Here is a 23,291-nt window from a genome sequence, read left to right as displayed (position 1 = left end):
GAGGCGGCCAGCCTCAGCAGCAAGCTGAACAATAACACAAGCGTAAGAAAGAATTCCCAAGAAGAAAAATAAAGGGAAAAGCAAACTTGTAAAACACTTACCACGGTGAGGGAATGGCTGAGGTCCTGGACCTGGAAGATAGAGTTCAGGGAGGCGCAAGTTGCGAGCGCAGCGCGCACGGGTGGGCGAGAAGAGAACTCGCCGGTCATCTCGCGGCGAAGGGAGCCAAGGTGGGCCCCAAGGAAGCGACGGAACCGGTCAGACGGGGGTCCAAGTTAAGGTCCCACGGAACACGGTACTCGGCTTGTTGATACTTTCTGTACCTCAACTCGCAAAACCCTCCTAAGGGCTTCCACCTCGGCATACCCCGGGAGTATTCGTCCATGGCATAGTTATGCTTGGCTATCCGAGCTCTTGCCTCACCTCATCCCCGGGAAGGCCCGGAGTCAGCACAATGTTGGGAGGAGCAGGATGTTCTTCCATGGGGGAGACCCCACCGTCGAGACCATGGGCAGGAGTGTCAGCTCTCCGAGGCCGCTTGGGCTCGTCCTGGGCAACCATCTTGCCCTTGTGCTTGCGAATCAGAGCAATCTCAGGCTCTTCTTCACCTTTTTTCAGCTTCCTCAGGAAGAGCCCGGAGCTCTCCCGCACCTTCTGCGACTTCCTCAGAAAAGCCCCATTGCTTTTCTTGACCTTCTCCCGGCAGCACCTCCTCGTCATCCACTAAGTCAATAGTGTCGGGGGGAGCGGCGGAAGAGGCCTTTAGGGGCGGGGGCTATTGGGGAAGAAGTAAAGGCGGAGGAGCCTCGGGAGTATGAACTACGGCAAAGCTGGTCCAAGATGGCGTCCATGGAGGTACATTTAACAAAAATAGGCAAGTGTTAGACATCCGTGGGAAACCACTTACACAAGGTATGGCAAATAAGCTACTCCTACCGGACTTCCTAATTCGGCCCTAGCAAAGTCACGAACTTTAATGCCGGCATCATCTCGAGATAATTTGTCGAAGCGGAACAGTGGATGTAATGTAGGCTGAAGGACCTAAGGGAACGAGTTCGGAGGGCAGGAACCCATCGGGGCCAGGCCTAGAAAATCTCCTAAGTTTGAAAAGTAAAACTCCTTCAAACGATCCCCCCACCGGGTCGAGGGCATCCTAAACCTATATAGACGCTCGTCGAACCCTACGGGCCTACGACTGGCATATTCGCCAACGGAAGGAACATAATGAATTATCAAAGGAGACTTACTGGCCAGGCACGGAAGTGCGGCACCGAGGCCCCGAGTTTGGCTGCGGAAGGAAGGCTGTGGCCTGGGAGCCCTTCTCTCCGAAGAATCCTCAATGCGAAGGGGCCTCCCGGCGGGACAATCCCCAATCTCTTCTTAAAGAATCTTGTCAAAAAATTTAGCCTCGGACTTCCCGGCAATCGCCTGGCTTCTTACACCACCCGGGACTCCCCACACGAAGTCCCCTCAGGAGGCGCACGGGCTTTGAGTATGCCTTCTCTTGGGCCTTCCGGTGAGATAGTCTGGTATTTCTTCTCTGTAGTGGCGATAATCTCGTCCTGGAAGGTCTTCTCCGCGACCGGCACCCTTACATTGGGACAGATGACCCGGGAGAGGTTAGAGTCCTCCACGGATTGATGCGGAAGGATAAGTTTGGCCTTCCTGCAGTTTTCCGTAGTGACCAAACCCCCGACGTCAAGATCGGCTCGGTCATAGGAGGCAAAGGCCTGGGCCCTCCGGAGGAAGGTCTGTGTAGGGGCCGTCCGCTGATAGGGAGGGATCCTCACCCACTCAATAAGGAGCTCCAGGTGGTCCATTGCCCTGAACCCGGAGGAAAAGAAAAAGCGATAGCGATACTCCTTGACGTGAGTCTGCCTATTATACGGAACCACCCCTTCGTTAGCAGGATGGATCCGGAACCCATAAAAATCGTCCTTAAGTTTGTCCCCCTTCTTGGGGACGGATACAAGTTCATAAAAATACAAAATTTCCGCCGGGCGGGGAGATCCCCATCCGCGGCCGGCATAAAAAATAAATAAGCCTGAGAGCAGGCGATAAGCTTGGGGAATGAGTTGGTATGGCGCAAGGCCGACAAAAACAAGAAAATTAACAAAATAGTCTGAAGAGGAAGCATGGCACGGCCATCGGGTGCGTCGCTCAGCTCACAGCCGCCATAATTATGGTTGGGCGTCTCCGCGTCGCGAGGTGGCCGATGGTAGGTCCCTGATGTGGAAGGCTTGATCCCGGCAACTTCCACAATATTCTCCAGTTCATGGGGACAGGTTAAGGTGGAATGAAGCTCGGCCGCTTCCCATCCGGTCTCCCGGGACTTATACCCCTCCTGGGCAACGGGTCCCAAGGAGACCTCCTCTAGAGTAGCCATGCGTTTCCCGCTTTTCTTTGAGGACTTCGAACCAGAGGCAGACATTGTCTATTCTGTGAAAAAAAAAAGAACAAAGAAAAAATTCCAGCAGTTAGGCCCCGTACCAAACCCTAAGTCAAGAAAAAAGGAATGGGGGTCCCCTAGCTGTGGAAAAGGCCTCCGGACACGTGTCACACGGGAAACCCTAGAAGGATTCCCTGAACAAGTGTCGGGTGCAGTAAAATCGCAGAAGGTGGTTTCACACAATAAGGGGAACAGAAAGAAAAGATCCTATTCTATGCCCTAAACAACCATTGAACAAAGAGAGTATGGCCTTCTACAATAAAAATGCACAATAACAACAGAGGCATGACAATGGCGATCCTACAACTAAAGCAGTAAATGCAAAACAGAATACATGAAGGACTTAAACACTTGCATGCCCAGAAATCTCGAATGCGAACCCAGAAAAGAACAAACAGAACGAGTAAAAGCATGTCACTACCAAAGGATGCAAGAAACTTACAATGAAGTGTTGAACTGGGGGTCCTGATGTGAGTCGCGTAAAGACGAGAAGGACTGATAGCAGCAAGCAAGGAAGAAGCGGGAAAATTGCAAAGTGTTCAAAGGTTTCGTCTTTGGGTTTGAGAATTTTCTCTCTAGGAAATTCGAGCAAAGTTGGCAAGAAATGGGAAAGTAACGAGAAACGAAGGAAAGATGGTGGCTTTTATAGGCAAAAGTGCATGAGGAACAGGCGTCACCACCTACCAATCGAACGGTGGGGGAAACGCACGATTCAAATACCCAAAGATTAACGGGCCAGATTGATTCGCAATAAAGGCGGTGGAAACGTTTGAGTATCCGTCTGAAACCATTAATGCGCCGCATCAATCAATGGGCATGAAACGAATCGACCTCTGCAAAAAAGTGAATCGCTGCATTTAATGCCATCATTAAATGCACCCTCACGCGCTCTAAGCTCGTCTTAGGAAATGAGGAGTCGGCCAGGAACACCTGCTGCAAAAAACGAATCGTTGCATTAAATGCCATCATTAAAATACACCCTCACGCGCTCTAAGCGTGAGCCGAAGGAAACCAGAGTCAGCGGAGGCACCTGAGCAAGCCTTGGTTTATTTGTCAAGTAAACAAGGCTTGGGGGGTAAATGTTGCCCCTGATTTCGCCCAATATACGTGGACCAACCGGACAGGGACACGTGGATCAGATAATTTATAAATATTTGCTAAGTCTTTGTATGCCACCAGGAAACATCCTGGACATAGATCCCGGAGGAGGCACCCGGAGTGCAAGGTGCTCCCGGAAGCTCGCATAGCATAAAGCCTCTCCGTGAGGTGTCAGGATTCTCCTGAGCAATCAAGTCGCATTAAATGATGTATGGGAGGAAGCGTGTTGGGACTGCAACACGTAATAAAGTCTGACGGCACAACCTCCAACCAGCAGCGCCACAGTAATGATCATTTAAGTCTAGCGACGGCTACACTGGGAAGAGTCACATCAATCACAAGGCAAAAAGGACATTCTTCATAAAAACCCTACAACACCTAGGGATTTGACCATGCATTACTCATGGTATATTCATTGGGAATACCCAACTTTATGGATACTTACAGATACACTTGTAAGAACAATTCTCGAGATTACCCCACCAAAACACTATAAATACCCCCTCAAAGCTCATTAAATGGGATCGAGAATCTTGGGCTGCATATGAGCAAGAAGAGTAAATACTCACCAAGAACATTCTCTGTATTTATAAGGGTAACATTCTCCCAAGTATAAAATCTGTATTAAATACATCCATAAATAACAAAGACTCGTGGACTAAGGCTCATTAACGCCCCAACCACGTAAAAATCCTTCTCTCACTTTCTTACAGCTCAATAGTATAATCATATTTTATTAGTTGCCGAAAACCTCGGTCAACATAACCATTTAAATGCTAAAACTAATTATTTAATAACTAAAATAAATTATTAAATAATATTTTCATTTAACATAATTATTAATTAGACATATAGAGTCTCTTAATTAATAAATAAAATCTAGAATCTCTTTTCTTGACAATTTTGCCCTTGCTTAGTCTAATTTTAGAATTATAATTGATTAATAAAAATCAATTATCTGAGTCTTACAAGCAGTATGGTCGCAACTAGAATGGGGACCATGGACCTATATTACTGAGCTTCCAATAAGTTGAACCGAATTTACCAAGTAAATTCCTTAACTTATTAATTCCTTGTTGAATCCACTTTTAGAACTTGGAATTGCACTCTCAGTTATATAGAACGCTCTATATGTTCCACCATATAGATACGCTATCACATTTAACCATAGTTATAATCTGAATTGATCAAAGATCCTCTATGTAGATGATTTACATCGAGTAGGGATAAATTTACCGTTTCACCCCTCAATTTATTTTGCTCCTTAAAACACTTAGCTACCTGTAAATGATGTTTTAGTGAACTAAAATATAATCACTGAAACAAGAGCTCTTCCATTTACTTCTATTTAACTAAGCTCGAAGGAAATCGTCACTTGACTTCTAAACACCTATAAAAGCTATAGATTCCATATTTATGTTTAGCGCTCCCACTCAATCATACTATCATGTTCCCATAATGTACGTATCACCCTGACCCAAAAGTAGGCTTAACTAACAAATCAAAGAACAGGAGTAGCACTCCTGAGATTGAGCCTAAGCATATCAGGATTTGGATCTTTTGATCTAAGATCAACTAGTGATATTGACTTGGAAAGATACAATGGTAAGTATTATAATATCTTAACTAAGATCAATATCGGTCCAGTCCAATGTATACTCCATACATTCGAAACTAGTATACTTTGACAATGTTCTGGAAGGATCATAACACTTATGCAAAGTGTAAGTATACTTCATCGCTGATTATCATATCAGTGTAAATCCAAAGCACTGATAAAACAAGGACTTAGTCTTTCAAATCATATAATCACAATCACATTCCACTGTGTTGACATCACTGTAATTGTGAATGACTATATGTTCTGGACTTAACAGATTTTGTTCATATATTAAACCATAAGCATGAAAACTACATGTTAACATAAAACACTTCTAATTCTCTTATTGGTAACAAATCAGATTAAATTGTAATGGGTTTTATTTAGGGCATAAAATCCCAACATAAAGTGAGTTTGCAAACTCATGGGGTTTTTTTGGTTCAGTTCCATACTTAGAGGCAAGGGATTGTGTTTTGAAAGTAGAATATCAATTTTTTTATAGGAACCTTTGATAATGAAAGCTTGGGATCCGGACACAAGTTTTACTAGAGAGGAAGTTTGGCAAATTCTATTGTGGATACAGTTGTGGCAACTTAAATTGAAATATTGGGGAGAACAATCTATGTCAAAAATAGTCAGTATGTTAGGGAAAATGCTAAAATATGATCAAGCTACAATGAAAAGAGACAAATTACATTATGCTCAGGTCTTAATTGGAATGGATATCTGAAAAGGAATTCCATACAATCTTAGTTTTGAAGATGAGAAATGAAACATGGTATACATTAATGTAGCTTATGAATGGAACCCAGAAAAATGTGAGAATCACAAAGAAATTGGGCACACAAAAGAGGTATGAAAGAAAGGAAAAAAGATAGAACAATTCTAAAAGATGATAGCCAAAAGCCCCTATAACTAAGGAAAAACTAATAAGGAAGCCAAAGTGGATGACCAAGGTTTTAAGGTAGTAAAAGGAAAAGAAGTTGTTATAGTAGCCCTTTATAAAGTGAAAACAAGTAATGTTTTTGAAGCTTTAGAGGAGATTTTTGCTTAAGAAGTGCTAGTAGGAAATGTTAATTGTAATTTTAATTCTATTGTTGATGGCGAGGGTGACCCTCCACTAATAATTGGGTAAATTGTTCACATGGAATGTTTGAGGGATAACAAAGCCAATAAGCAAAAAGATGTCATGTGAATGATAAATTATAAGAACATTGTAGGTCTCCTCGAAACAATGGTTAAGGCTTCCGAATTAGGGGTCTTATACCTTAATATGTTATAATGGTGGTGCTTTACTTCCAACATTTCTAATCATCCTAATGGTAAAATTGTTATTACTTGGAACCCAAACATCTTTGATGTGGACATTAGGAATAGTCTAGCTAGTGATTCATTAATTTGTGACTCCGAAAAGAGAAAAAAAGTTTGTGATTACTGTGATTTATGCCTTTAATGAAAGCAAAGGCAAGCAAGATTTGTGGAGTGCTTTGACTTCCATTACTGCCAGTAATAAGGACCCTTGGATTGTTTGTGGGGTTTTCAACTCTGTTTTGTCAATGGAGAAAAGGGTAAACTATAGAGGAAATATTAAAAAGATGGTTCCGCTCCAAAATTGTATAAGCTTTTGTAGTTTAGAATATGTCAAGTAAAATCGTAATTATTTTGCTTGGAACAATAAGCAAGAAGAAAATGACAGGAATTATGCCAAGTTGGATTGTGTCCTTGCAAATGCTGGCTGGTTATCGAAGTTTGAAACTGGAGAAGTTACCTTCTTGCTAGAAGGGGACTTTAATCATTCACCCATGTTGATTTTGGTTTATCTGGAGATAAAAAAAAGTACCAGGAAGCCATTCAAGTACTCTTCTTTTTGGAAAAACTTAGAGTAGTTTTATAACACTGTTAAAAACTGTTGAAGTCAGGATATGATAAGTACCTTAAAATAGAGCTTCATCAAATCTTAAAGTGGATTCAGAATTGTAAAGCCTCAAGGGGTAAAAGGAAGATTTTTGTGGTGTAATCAATGCTTTGATGTATAGTATTTGGCATTGTAGAAACAAAGTTTTGTGAATTTTTTTCCTTCTTACTATTCATGTAATGTTCGAAATGGTGAAACATGATGTTTGTAATAGAATAGACTTTGTGAGTCTAAAAAAGTTGAATAAGGTAGATAGAAATTGGGCGGAAACTTCAAAATAAAGCTCTATAAGTAACCTATTTGTCTTGCATTAGTTTTGTTGAGGTAATATACAGAAGTTGATTTACCAAAAGAACAATACATGTCCAAATAAATTTTTTGAATATAATTTTGTAAAAAAAAAAATCTATTAAAAGTACTATCCAAAGAAACTATCTAATTTTTCTCACTATATTACAGTTTTGTCAATCATTTTTGTATGTTACTAAAGTACATAATTAGACGCTTAAATTAATATTAGACATGTTTGGAGAAAAAGATTTGATATACTAAATTAATTGATTATATTCAGAAATATAACAAAAATATTACAATAAAATTTATTTATTTGTAGGTATTTCTTTTCTCAATCGCAATCATCCAATACCAAAAAAAAATTGTTTTATTATGCTATATTGAATGATTATGAGTTACAATATTTTTGGTAAAATAAAAAAGAAAAAAAAAACAAGACAAAACAAAACAAAATAGAATTTTAAGTAAAATGAAACAAATGGTTGAAAATTTGCTTGGCAAAATAGAGTTTTGATTAATGGAAACTCCTGAAAAGTAAAAAAAAATCTAACAAATTAAATACCTTTATCCATTAATACAGAAATAAAAATAAATTTTCAACTTCTACTCCTTTGTTTGCCGCTACTGCGAGAGCTAGTGTTGCATTCGTTGAAAGGATGTACTTGACGATGACCCCACATATATAGTAATGAAAAAATTGTCAACTTCAAATGAATATATATAATATTATTTAAATATATTAAAATAAAATTAAAATTAAAATTACTAACTTAATTAAATAGATTTCATTATTAAAAATATTCATATCATTTTGTATAAACATACCTTATAATTGTTAAAACTATTTTTCAGTATGATTTCTATTAAAATTCAACATTATTAAAAATATATATTTTTAATTATTCCATTTAGTTTCTTTATTTTTTGTTAAAAACATAATTTATAATCATTTAGCTTACAAATTGAGAATTTACTTTTACATCCTTTCTGTTGACGCGGTTTTTCTTCAAGTGGTCGAAGAAGAATGTAAATGAGCAACTTGTTCTAAAGACTTCAATGGTTTTAAAAAAGAAACTGATTTGAAGAATTTATAACAATAATTATGCAGGGATTTTATAGTGGTTCACCTATTTTTAGTGGTAACAGACTACTCCACTTAGTATTTTTATTGTTTTCAATGCTTAGGAATAGTGCCAGAGTTATGTTCCTGAGGCGACTATTCTTGAGTGATTACAATAAGTAAGGATTCTCTCTTTAGGGTTTTTAAGTCTGACTGAGAGTTTAATGACTTGAATCGAATCCCTTTGCACGCTTAGGTTAAGGCTTTCTATAGTACTAAAGTCTGACATGTCACTCTCTTATATTTAGGAAAATCTTTACATTATAATTTTGATTTGAGTTTAGATAATAGTATATTTTGTACTTTACATTTAAATAATAATAAATATAATACATAAAATATAAGAATCTCTTGATACGCGGAGTTTGCTATCATTTGAAATGTTTTAGAAGCCTCAAATTCTTAAGAAATGTATTACATCTGTTTGATAAGGTCCGAACTCTAGAAGGTACTCACATACTCGAACAAAGCCATAGATCCTACCATGTTCGAGTATATCACTTATTTATCCTTGAGAAATTACCGTGAACCTCTAAAAAAATTTTGGTTCTTAACATACAAAAATACGGGCATATGCTTCACCCTATTCACATGCTTCATCAAATACTCCCCACCAAGGACCTTGATGATGCTTTGATCTAATCCTCGAGACATGGTCCAAGTTTGGATGGCCATGAGATTCTAAATTTACCAGAAACTCTAATCCCTATTGATCTATACGAGCAAAGACATGTCTCTAGCCTTACTCATGTAGTAAGATGTAGGCATTCTTCTTTTGTCTTCATGTTACACGAGCAAGGAAATATTATTGCCTTGGCTCGTGTCCCTTGTCATTTATGTGTCACATGAGCAAGGAAATCTTGGTGTCTTGGCTCATGTAAGTTAGCATTTATCCTCATGGTTACATGAGCAAGGGTAATTTTTGTGCCTTGACTCGTGTGAATTAGCTCTTTACTCCATTTCCTTAAATGAGCAAAGACAAATTAGTACCTTGGCTCGTGTACCTTGGTGCACCTAGAGTTTGACACTCGATCAAGGTCAAAGAAATTGCCTTGTTCAAGATTCCTCCTTATGTTTCTTTAATAAGGCACAAGCAAGGGCATGCATAGGGCTTGGCTTGTGTATGGCCTATATAATTTCCTTAATGTATTCAATCAAGAGTACCTCAGTTTCTTTTTTGGGTTGAACACTTGTTTTGACATTGGTAATGTCATTCTTCATGTCATGATATTCCAACCATGTAGGGTTTGGCACCTTTGTGGAATTCTTTCTAGGTTTATGAATCCTAACACATGAGCAAGGTCATGATGTTTTACCTTATTTGTGGTCAGTGTTATTAGGGCTCTCAAATGGTTGTCATGAACAACGGATTTGAGTCAACTCCGTTCGAGGTCATGGAAAAGGTTCCCTTAGGCGAACCCTAGGTTTACACGAGCAAGGACCTATTTGACCATGCTCGTGCATTCCTTCTTAACATGCCACGTGGAACTCAAACAAAGTGTCACTTGACACACTATTCGAGTTTGGCCTCTGTTTCATCTTTTGTCTTGGTCAAAGTTTTATCATTGACTTTTACGATTTTGTAAAAAAATCGGATACAACATCTACCTCCAAAAGTGTTTGTCGTAAACATTAAAGAAAGACTTTTGCAGTTTTCCTGCCTCCATCTTGACCAAATCATGGGCGCTATGTTCATCACTCAGAATAGTTCTCCAAGTACCCATGTAAATTCAAGTTTGAGTCAGATACTTACGAGACAAGAATTTAATCTGTTTTTCACATTTTATGTATTTACAGATTTGCAACGCATTTTTGCATTTTTATTTACTAAGGAAATATTTCTTGTAAATCAAGAAATTTAATTTGAATTTATTAATTATATTTCAAGAATATTATACTTGTTTATAATAAATTAACTTATTTTCATGAGACAAATTCTTATTCTTTCACATAATTAATTTTCAAGCCATTGTTTTTAATGAATAGGAATTTGAGCATGTGGGGACTTAATCATCTTAACCTACTTACCAATACATTTTTCATAGATTTTCCGGCTGCTAAACCCTCTCAATTATTATTTTACTTTTACTTAATCCTCTGAACTTAAACTTTTGCTGTAAAACTCTCCAAACTAATAAACCATTAGCAAATTCAAAGGTATCATCTACTTACCTAATTAAATGCTAACATGGATTGTTTATGTGCATACTTTTATACATGTGACCATTTATATTGGTACCCTAATATAATTATTTTAAAATTCACTCTAAAATTAAAAAAATAATTTACTGTTATTATAAATAATTAAAAAAATAAAGATATTTTCATTAATTAAATAAAAAATAAAAAGTAAAGATGAACGAATCAATTTCTTCGTGAAAACCCATTCCCTCCAAAAAAAAATTTTAGATCTAGAATGGTGCAACCCATGCTGGTTTCTCAACATAGAAATCAATGGAATGTCGCAACTCAAAGTCCAGCCCAATGAAGAGGTGGTGGAGCCTCTAACTTTGGATCTGTTTGATCTTCTCGATCGCGAATAATGGTGGCTAGGTCAAAGTCGATTTGGGTTGGTTTTGACGAAAATGGCTTCACGGCAAGAATGGTGCTTAAGTCGTGGTCACTGATCATATTTTTCAAATTTCATATCCTAAACATTTTTTCGATCTACTCCAGCAAGATGCCACCAATATCGAATGGTTAATGTGCTTGTTTAGTGACTCTCAGGTGCTCTGTTGGCTAAGGGGAAGCTTCAGATGGTGCCGAAGAAGGTAAAGTGGCTATGGAGTTTGAATGCAATAAGGTTGCTTCAAATTTTCTGAGAATTTATTTTTGCAGGGAATGGGTTTTCATGAAGAAGATGATTCATTTATTTTTATTTTTTTTATATTTTTTATTTAATTAAAGAAAATATCTTTATTGTTTAGTTTTTTTTTTTTAATTTTCTTAATAATGCTAAATTATGTTTTAATTTTAGTGTGAATTTTAAAATAATTATATTACATGTACCGATATAAATGTGTCACGTGTATAAAATATTAGAATATTTCTAATTAAGGAAATAAAATAATATTATTGATTCTGATAAATGAATATTTTATATTCATTGAATCTGGACAGAATCAATTACGTAATATTCTATATATGGTCAGATTTCTATATTCATTACCTGATTTGATTTCCTGAATTAATTGTCAAAATATTCTGACAATTAATGTGGGCACGAATGCGATGGAGTATCTCACCTATAAATATAGGGTCTCGGTCCCCGAGCTCCTCAGTCATTCTGTTCATAACAGCAAAATCCATCTAAAGAGAGTTGAGAGAGCGAGGAAGCCCGATTACCCACATTAATCGGTTTCTTTTGCAGATCAAGCTTATGTGGGATTAATGCTCAAAGAATCAATGGCTGGAGGTATTTCGATCCTTATATTCATATAGTGTATATGTTTATTTATTCCGCATGTTTTATACACATACATATATTTTATATTATACATATAAATGTCTAACAGTTGGTATCAGAGCGGATTATATATCTCTGCCTTGATTTATTTTGAGTTTCATATATATATATATATATACATACATTTACGGGGTTCTTCATTTATAATATAATATATACTTTCATATTATATAATTCCCGATTATATATATATTCATATACTCAATTTTTTAATATATACATATATATATTCATCTTCATATTTACGTTCATATATATATTATATACATTCATTTATACCGTATAATATATATATATGTTTCTGAGTATACACTTTCATATTATATTCATTGATTTCTTTCCATATAATTGATTATCATATTCTTTTATATATCTTTATGATATTTTATATGGTTTAATGTGTATATGTAAGTATATATGTATATATATACATATCCAGTATTAGTTTTTGCTTGTATATATATTTTATATACATTTTCTTTTCATTTACGTATATATATTTATATATATATATACTTTTATATTAATATTTCATAATCTATATGTTCATATATATATGCACATTCATATTTATATTCATATACTGTGTGTATACATATAATTTTCATGTATATATGTTTATGTATAATACTTAATGCTTTCATATTTTTGTTGCATAAAATTGTATGTAATACTCTCTTTCATACATTAATGATGATTTTATGCAGTATATATACATTGTATACGAGTATATATATACATGAAAGTTTTATTTTTCGGTCTATAATTTTTTCGTTTTCATTTTCGGTATTTATTTTAAATCCTCTATTCATTACTATATTCATATAATATTTTAGATCGATTTTATGAATGAAAAGGATTTAAAACCCATCTGAAAACTGAAAAAATTCTCTTAAGAACACGATCTGACCCGAAAGAATTTTTTTATGAAATTAAAGTCTACATTTTACGTGTTTTCGATGCTTGAAATCAATATGGATCTCTTAATTTATTCATTTAGATCATTTTGGAATTGGTTTCATGAATTTTGGTCATCGGTGTTGTTTTTCATGGCAGTTTTTTCAAAAAAAAAAAAAAGGAAAATTAAGAAAAATTTAAGAAAATTCCGAAATTTTGTTACTTTGATTTATTTTTGGAATTTTATTTTATTTCCTTATTTTTGTTGATTTAGTCAATTAAATTACATTTGTTTAACTTTCCATTCTTATTTAACATATATCTTCATATATTATATGTTATTTAGTAATAAATTATTATGGAAAGTTTGTAATTTGGTAAATTAATTACATGTTTTATTTTTTCATGTAATTACAATAATTGTGATATTTTAAGAATGTGAATATTTAATTATTCTACAATTAAGTGCGCAATTATTGTATTTATTTACCAATTAAGTAATTTATTAATTAAATTAATTGATAATCTGTCATTAAGTATATTCTTTAATTTTGCATTTAATTCATTCCATATAATTAATTTTACTAATTTGTATATTTACCTTATTTATACAAATTAATTATTAGTATAAATATTTAAGATATTATATGGTTATAAATGCATAATTAATTACATGTCATGGAATTAAGCATTTAATTTATTATCATACAATAATTGTTTTAATTTGTATTTATTTGGCAAATTTATTTTTAATACAATTAAATTTGATTTGTATGATTTAAATGCTATACATAAATTCCTTTTATAGTGCTAGATATATTTAGCAATATTCAAACATTAAGATAGGTTGAATATTTTATTATAGCACATTAAGTTTCATAAAAATTCATAAAATTATTCATAAAATATTCATAAAACTTCCTAAAATGAATAAAATATGAATAAAATGTAAGTAATTTTATGGTTTGACATAAGAAAACATGAACTTGGGACAAATGCTCATATCTAAAACGGTTTTTAATGATCTTCGGACGACCACACTAGGAGCACTAATCTCAGTGATTGTTTATTATGTTAACAACGAAATTACTTTTAGGTAGAGCCCAATACCTAATGTCAAAGTGAAAATATAATTTTATATAATTAGGGAGTAGTCACAGCATCCTTATTTGTATAAAATTATACATTAATTAAAATTCACCTTAATGGACATAACTTGTAATTAATTATATAGGTATAATAATTTTACCCCACAGGATTTTATTATATTTGTATAATTAATTAGGATAATATGTTAAATTAAATTCTCTTAATTTACCCCACATGGAGTTATAGGGATTTAATTTAATAGTGTTATCACAAATTTAATTAAAGATAGATAATAAACCTTCATTTTTCAAAACTAATTGTTTAATTAAATCTATCATAAAGTTCATCTAATTTTATTAAATTTAAAATTTAGCCCACAGGCAATTTTGGATTTAGTAAAATTTTAATCTTCAGTTTATACTTTGGTGTCTAGTGAACCACATAATTTTAAATAATTAGGGAGTAGCCACAGCATCCTTAATTATATAAAATTATATATATTAAGTGGATTAAGATCACATAATGGACATGAATTATGTGAACATAATAATCTTACCCTACAGGGATTTTATTATATTTACATAATTAATATGTTAAATTAAATTCTCTTAATTTATCCCACAGGAAATTATGTAGATTTAATTTAATAATTTTATCATAAAGTATAAAATTTTGAAACATTTATAAATAATTAAGTGTTTCATACCTTTCATTGAGATAGAAATATTAAACTTTAAGTTTTTCATAAATTGTGTAAATCTATCATAATCTACATCTAAATCTAATCTTATTAAATTAAAAATTTAGCCCACAGGCAATTTTTGTTTAATAAGATTTCATATGTAAGCATGTTTATTCATTGGTAAAAACATGATATTTAAACGTCAAAACTATATATGTAATTTTATTACATCACTATTCATAAATTTTTACCATACTAGTAGAAATTTCCAAAATTTATTCTGATAACTTCATCCAAAATGTACAGTTTTTACTGTATAATTAAGAAAAATAAATCACACTTTATTATCACCAATAAATTTTAATTTATTGTGTATGAATTCATTCTAATATAGTTAATGTGATTATTAACGCATAGTGGATTATTTTAGATTGTTATTCCACATTCATAATTTCTTGCAAGGTTTACAATTAAACCTAAGAAAGTCAGTAACTGTGAGCAAATCTTATCCACAGACAAGATAAGTTCTCACATTTAGAAGTTTAAGGAACAAGCAATATAGTAGTGGCTTTGTTTTAAAATTGGCAAAGACCTTTATGTTCCAAGATTCTATTGAAACTTGATTTAGACACATTTAGAGGTCTTTACTACAAATGATGTCACTCATAAAGATATGCAAGTTCAATCTGACAATAAGAAATGTGTTATTAATAAGAATTCTTCTACATTATAGCACCAAAAATTATGGAACATATCTCCATAAATAGAATAAATGTTAGTAAATGGTGGGGATCTTCATTACACGTGATTTTACTAACTTTATTTAGAACTTGTGTGAATTTCATTAAGAATATGTATTCCAACAAGTCAAAATCGGTGCATACTAGAATTCTATCATATTAGAAATCATACAAGTCAATTAATTTTGAAGACATGGACTCAAATTTTGCATCTCTTTTTTAACGATTACTCACATAAATAATTTTTCTACAAAAGTATAGATTTATATGTTTCAAAGACATTTAAATCTTAAGTAGAGAAATGGTGCATTTTTCATATTAAGATAGTGAGATCAAATATAAAATGGAGAATACTACATTAAAATTCTTGAGTATGGATAAACTCCCAGTCTATTTGTAAAGTTTCTTTAAAAGCATGGGTTCATTGCCCGATACATATGCTTGGTACACCCAAAATTATAAGTAACAGATTTAAGAAACTAAGCATTTTTTGGACATGGGGTGGAGCCTACATAGCAAACTCCAATCCTTCCTAAATCTTTGTCTATTGATACTCGAAGCAATGGGGTGTACATATCGAATCGTGTTCTAACCAAAGTTGTTTCTCGAACATATTTTGAGTTGTGATAAGGCTGAAAACTGACTTGATGACATGTACACATTTTATAAATACCCATATATAGTTAGATTACAATTGTCAAAGAAAAGATCTGGGCCCTAAACCATAAATGAGCATATTTCATTTGAAAAGCTATAAGGTTTAAGGGTTACATATTTTATTATCCATCTCACAACACTAGAATTGTGGAATTAAGATTTGACTTGATCAGTGGGAGTGATCAATCTAGGAACCTAGTTTCCGAGAAAGATCATTCATATTTTCTCAAACTTCCACCTCAAGTGTTAGATTAATTATGATTCACAACAACCCTTAAGATTAATGGTTATTGAGAATTCATAACTAATCATTAATAATATACAAGTCATTGGTAAAATTCTAATAAGTTATGTTATTTAGTAATTGCTTACAATTTCTAAAATAACATGCTATTGAACCATTTGCTCTTTTAAGAGTTTGTTGGTCCATCCTTAAGATGACTTATTAGAACAGTAAGATCAATGTATTCTAGTGATCACATTTTGTACAATAAGAGTTCAACTACAATATTAATTTGAAACACAAATTAAATTATAGAATGATAAAGAATTGAAGTTGTAGTACAATATGCCATGAATGAAGAAATGAATGTCTTAAATAGCAATAAAGTTTATCTTTAGTAAAGTTGCCTAATGGGGTGGAGAACATTAATTAAGCATAGATTTTTTCACCAATAATATTCATTAGGCAACATTGAGAAACATAAAGATATAAAAGAATATTCATTCTTACAAGAAGTTCATTTTGAACTAAGAATCAATAACAAAGGAGATTTACATTCTCAATTGTTTTTATAAAAGATTCTATTATAGACCTTGGCATTTGTTGCTTGTTTTAATTCATTAATCAATTCCAAATAGTGAACTAGAGGAGAAGGTATATAGACTGCCATAAAGATTTTCCTCTAATAGTGGTGAACATATGCAAGCTTAAAGTGTCTACCTATATATTAAAACAAACATCTCACAAATTGGTATTATATCATCTTTTCTTTAGGTTTGAAAAGAGAATTATGGAAATAATTATATACCAAAAGTTAGTGGGAGTAATATTTGTTTTATACGTCGACAATATGTTACTTGCAAATGATGATAAAAGTTTTCTATATAAGTTGAAATCATTCATATCTTAAATTATTATTTTGAGATAAGGAATATAAATAATATATATAATTTTAATTAATTAGAGAGTAGCCACAGCATCTCTGATTAAATAAAATTATGTATTATTCATTAGATATAACTTTTATCTTTAAGTGTGATAAATTCAACTCGAACCAGCATCTGAAAAATAATCTGGAGCGAGAATAAATTAAGAACATTCATTTGCTTCTATTTTAGAAGCCTAATGTATGCCTAAGAGTCTGAATAAGACTTTGCATTACATTTGTTTCAGAATCGTTAAGTAGTATCAGAATAACTAAAGTTAAGACCACTTTATTTTTCATACAAAGTGATGACGTATCTTTAAGATACTAAAAATTATATTCATACATATTTTAAGATGAATTGACCATCTGGAAATATAGTTAACCAATTAGATTCTAACATACTTCACTGGTTGTATTGATTCACGTAAATCAATATTTTATTACGTCCTTAAGATTACCAGTAAGTTACATTGTAGAGAATGTTGATTGTTATTTCCACTATAGAAGTCAGATTCATTTATTGTTTTGAGGATACATCTCGTATGATGTATTATAGAGTTTCATAGTAGGCCTAGAGTTCAGAATTACAGTTTCATTAGGCCATTAAAAAAATTTTGCGATAAATTCAGCTACAATATTTATGGCTAATAACTCTAAGAGTACTGGTCGAAGCTAGCATATCGACATTAAGTATTTAGCCATAAAAAGGTGTGATAAGTGGTCATTAATCACACAAACTGAATTGGGTGATCGCATAGATCCTTGACTAAAGGCATGCCGCAACACAAATTCAAGGATCATAAAGTAAATATGGGATTCAGTTAACCCATATGCAGTTTTTTTTTATTTGTACAACCAAAAATTATTTAATGAAACTCTAATTTCGATATTTTCTCATATTTATGTGCACCTTAATTTCATCTGAGAAAACTATCGTAAGAGGACCTGAATAAACATAAGGGTTAGGGTTTATTCACTTAAGTACATTGCCACATAAAGTACATTGTTATATAATAAATATATCGTAATACATGGAAGATAATACTCGACTTATAATGAGGACTTGTCGCTATGATTCGTATGTTTGTTATATAATGAGGAACGTTTGGGTTTGAATGTTTTAGTTTAAATGCTGACCAAGTGGGAGAATATTAGAATATTTCTAATTAAGGAAATAAAATAATATTATTGATTCTGATAAATGAATATTTTATATTCATTGAATCTCGATAATCAATTACGTAATATTCTATATATGGTCAGATTTCTATATTCATTACCTGATTTAATTTCCTGAATTAATTGTCAAAATATTCTGACAATTAATGTGGCACAGATACTGATGGAGTATCTCACCTATAAATATAGGGTCTCGGTCCCCGAGCTCCTCACTCATTCTGTTCATAACAGCAAAATCCATCTAAAGAGAGTTGAGAGAGCGAGGAAGCCCGATTACCCACATTAATCGGTTTCTTTTGCAGATCAAGCTTATGTGGGATTAATGCTCAAAGAATCAATGGCTGGAGGTATTTCGATCCTTATATTCATATAGTGTATATGTTTATTTATTCCGCATGTTTTATACACATACATATATTTTATATTATACATATAAATGTCTAACATAAAATTGTACACATAAGCAATCTATGTTGACATTTAACTTTGCATTAAAAAATGTTGGCATTTAACTAGATGATTGGATGATGCCTTAAATGTACTAAGAGTTTAGTAGTTGGGAGGGTTTTACTACTAAAATTTGAGTTCATAAGGCTTAAGTGCAAGTAAAATGATAATTAAGACAATTTAACCGCCAAAAACTCTTTTTAATACGTGGTAAATAGGTTTTGGTGGTAAAAATTTAAATTTTTGATTTGAGAGATAATTTCCCCCCACAAATTCTTTAGGCAATACCTTGCTTCTTTGGATTATACGCTCAGGCCCAAAGGGATTTTCTCTTTTCCTATTTAAGTCATTCTCCTTTGCATATTTCAAATCTTTTACAAACCACTCCACAACTCACCATAGTTGCGACCTTACAAAACCTCTCTCCTTCATCATTTCAACCCTCATCAAGATTAAAGACAATAAAATCTCTTCCACTCTCATTAACCTAGACGACCAGAGCTAAATCTTATTTCCTCATCTCCATTTTCTTTTCCTTATTTCTAGGGTTTAGCAATTGAAAAGTTTCTTTTTTTCCTTTCTTTGTTCTAGTCGAGAGCTTCAAAAGATCAAGGGAAACCTTGTCCTCAATCTTTGTCATCATTTCCCAAGTTACAATGTAAATCTTTAATATCTTTTCAATTGGCAATTTACTCTTCATGCCATGGGATGTTCTTGATAGTAGGGATTGAATTTTCCTGAAACTTTTTGTGGTTGAACCCTTGGAAAATAGAACTTGATTTGGAATTGTTGAAATTTGAATATAATTGAGCTTGTAAATTTCCTTTGTGACCGAGATAATGGTGGTGACTGGATTTGGAAATTTTTTTAATGGTTTTTTATGTGGATTTAGATTGTATTTGGGATTTATATTAATGAAAAATTTTGAATTTCTCCATACATGGTCGTGACCCAAGGTAGGGTTTTAGAGCTTAGTTTGTGTTTATTTGACCATGTGAATATTTAAATAACTATGATAGTCTTGAATTTTTCTTGGATAATCTTGGCACAGATGAATAATTTGATATTTTTAAATCTTGAGCTTTGTTGATGAACTTCTCATGATGGCTATGGTATTACAACTTCAAGTCTTGAAATTGTTGTGAAATGTTAGTTCTTAAACCAAGAAATCAACTTTGAATTGGAACTTTTTCCTTGAATTTTCCTGGTGATGTTATGGCACATTTAAGCTTGGACTAACATATTTTTTTTTATTTTTGTGTAGAGTCGAGTCAAGTCTTGTTGGAGCCTTACCATCCATCTTCCTTGTTCCTATTCTACTTTTTCTGAGGTAAAACTCTAGAATCATTTTTTAATTAATAGCCAAGCACAGTGAACAGGTACCTTGAGATTTTTTTCTTCTCTAGTTCATCTTCTCATGCTCACAGAAATTATTTTGATGATTATAGTGCCAGATGTTTGCCTTGAACCCATCGATTAAAGTCGTGCAATGGTTTAGTTTTTATAAGACATTCCCCTAGTGCAACAAACTCTTCGCTTCTTGCTTCACAAATGTCATTTTAGGGTGTATGGTCTTTTTAAAACCGACAAGAAAACCAAGGACACTTACCTTGACGAGGTGGAAAACTGGAAAAGTATAATCGAGCCAGTGCATCTTATCTGACCACCGCCAACTAAGCTTGAAGACACCTTGAACTCTCCCAATTAATATCTATGTCATGACACACTGAGTGTGTGACCTCTAATTTGGAAGGAAAAGTGTGCGACTTATATACTAGGTTCTCTAGTGGAGGGTGGTCCCCTACTTAACTTTCTAGTGAACTCACTCTTTTTACCAATAAAGAACTGGGAGTTGAGTTGTTGCTTTATACGAGAGTAGACAAAAAAGTCCATAGGTGGAGAGGAGAGGCCTTGATTGCAAGTAGTCCAACTTTTAAAGTCTTATATGCGTCTAGATTAGACAAATATGGCTCCAATTTCTAGTCTAAGAAAGATAACTCCATGTTACTTCCCTTTCGTCGAGAGAGTGATAATTCCATGTTACTTCCCTTTGATCGAGAGAGCGTAACATTAGGAGAAGGTCTTCCTTTTTTTTTCTATAGGTTATGATTTAATACTTTGCTCATATTGTATTCATCTTGCTCAAAGCTTGCTTGAATGATTTGGTTCCTTAATGCTTACATCTTTTGCCTTTGACACACATTTTAATAACTTACATGCTTTCCTCTTTTTTTAGGTAATATGAATCAAATGCATATCAACTTTGAAGCAAAAGAAACAAAAAACTTCTTCTAAGACTTTGATGTCTTTGCCTTCTTTGAATGGTGGATCTACATCGAAAGTGGCTCCCAACATTGCTATCACACCACCTACTCTTGTGATGGTGACTCTGAAGGTAGACCCTACTCCTCTTCTACTTTGGTTATGGTCTTTACTCAAATTGCTTTTGTGCCACAGTCTCTGGCACCACCACAACCTTTGCCCTCAAAAGGCTTGGTAACCCCTTCGATAACGATGACTTTATCTTCTTCCATGATAGCTCCACCATTCGAGCAGTCAAGGATCACCCATTAGATGTCACTACAAAGAGGTGGAACTTCCCCTTGCCAACTTGATGGATTTAATCATTCGAAGGGTTAAAGTAATGAACTCACTCAGTACTAGCCTCATCCACATGAATGCAGCTATCTAGTAGGAACTTGCTAGTGACTCTCATATGCCTAATAAACTCATACAAAGGCGTGTGGACATCTAAGCCAAAGTAGATTTTTTTCTTCCAAATGTTCATTACAACTATCATTTTTGCTTTGCATATTAACATTTCTTCTTTCTTTGGTAGGCAGTCACGGAAAATGCCGAGCTCGTTTGAAAATAGAGCGGTACTCACAATTTCTTTCTCACAAAGTCCATCCAACTTGAGAAAGAAAAGGAGAAGTTTGTTGTGCTTTGTAATGCTGAGGCCATGAAAGTGAAAGAGTTGGAAGGATAGTTGACCTCACTTACCAACATCTATCAATAATCTAAAGGAAAATTTAAAGAAGCCAAGGGCAAGTTAAAGGCAGTTGAGGAGGCTAACGACTTGAAGGTTAATATTTTGAGGAAAAGGTCGAATTGTGGAATCCAATGAATAAGAGTCTCTCGATGCTTGTCAAATTGTAGTTGAGGTCATATAAAAGACATCACAGGAAGAGCTTGAAGCTTCTAAGGAACAATGCGAGGTAGACACAAAAGCTGCCCTAGCTCACCTTGAGAGGCTTTGTGAGCACATTGTCTTCTTGATGGTCTCTGTGTGTTGGCTCCAACACAAGACTATGAACTTTGAGTTTTTAGAGACAAGGAACTTGAGGTAGTAGCGTACATTGAGCGGGCCGAGGTGGAAGGGTCTCACACCAATGATACGGTAATTGACATGGAGATCGAGGAAGCTAGCAAGGGGCCACTTCTTATGTGGTTTCATCTTCTTGAGTTGATGGGTATCTTCTTGACTTTTAGTACAACTTATTTAATTTTTTAATTGTATTTATTTATCACTTTATTGTTGTCCTTTAGTGCTTGAGCAATTTTGCTAATTTGTTGTGACTTTGAGGCTTCCTAGTAGTCCTTGTAATATTTTCTTTTTACTCATATGTTTGGTTTGGGCTTTTATTTTATTTTTGAGAATGCTCGGCCTCTTTTGTCTTGGTTAGTGTCTGGCCAAGGATTGATTTGCCCAAGGTCTTTTGTTGTTTTAGTTAAACAACTTTTGACTCATTTATCTATACAACTCTGGGAATCTAAGTAATTAACCTAAGGTGGCGTTTAGAAATACTTTTGTTTTTTTTAATTTTTTAATCACAAAAATTAAAGTAGAATTTTTGTTTTTAAAATTATGTTTTTCAAAATTTTATTTTTAAAAAACAAAAATGCATTCTGTAATCACTTTTATTTTTTAATTATAAAAACATAATACAAAAGGGTATTCTGTAACGTTTATTTTTATTTTTAATTTTTTTATTTAAATTAAATCCCATTTGGGTCTGAGTTTGGGGGTTGGGGTCTGGTGTCGGGTTCAGGTCGGGGTTTGCGGTCTAGGTCTAGGGGCTGCATTTTGGGTCCCGTTTTGGGTTTAAAGTCAAGGTTGGGGTTCGAGGCTGAATCCGGGTTCAGGTTTCGTGCTTGGGTTTGAGTTTGAGGCTAGGTTTGGGGTTGTGGTATGGGGCTAGGTTTGACGTTCGGGGTCTGGTGTCCGAGGTTGGGATTTGGGTCCGGGTCTAGGGTTTGGGCCCGAAATCTGGGTTCAGGTTTGACATTTGGGTTAGGGGCTGGGTTCAAGTTCGGGGTTAGGGTTGGGTTCAGGGTTGGGGCTAGGTTCGATGTTTGGGTTTGGGGCCAGGGTAAGGGTTCGGGGTTCGATTCCAAGTCCCAGTCTTAGGGACTTGGGTCTAAGTTTAGTCGGAGTCCAAAATATTGATTTAAAAAAAAATTATTTTAAATTTTTTGGAAAGTGACATTTTTTTTATTTTTAAAA

The 23,291-nt window shown here is 34.0% G+C and overlaps 1 protein-coding gene across 1 annotated transcript in view; it reads right to left on the bottom strand.

Annotated features, from left to right (window-relative positions):
• Window positions 1-7,710: 7,710 nt before the first annotated feature.
• The window catches only part of LOC115713214 (uncharacterized protein At4g15970), a 54,019-nt gene continuing 38,438 nt past the window's right edge, over window positions 7,711-23,291 (bottom strand). Inside the window, exon 4 of the mRNA XM_061113409.1 lies at window positions 7,711-8,017. Coding sequence (XP_060969392.1) covers window positions 7,990-8,017 — 28 coding nt within the window. The 3' untranslated portion in view covers window positions 7,711-7,989. The remainder of the gene's footprint in view (window positions 8,018-23,291) is intronic.

The sequence above is a fragment of the Cannabis sativa genome, chromosome 4 (genome assembly GCF_029168945.1).
Source record: "Cannabis sativa cultivar Pink pepper isolate KNU-18-1 chromosome 4, ASM2916894v1, whole genome shotgun sequence".
Classification (NCBI taxonomy): domain Eukaryota; kingdom Viridiplantae; phylum Streptophyta; class Magnoliopsida; order Rosales; family Cannabaceae; genus Cannabis; species Cannabis sativa.
This window is presented reverse-complemented; position numbering and strand designations above follow the sequence as displayed.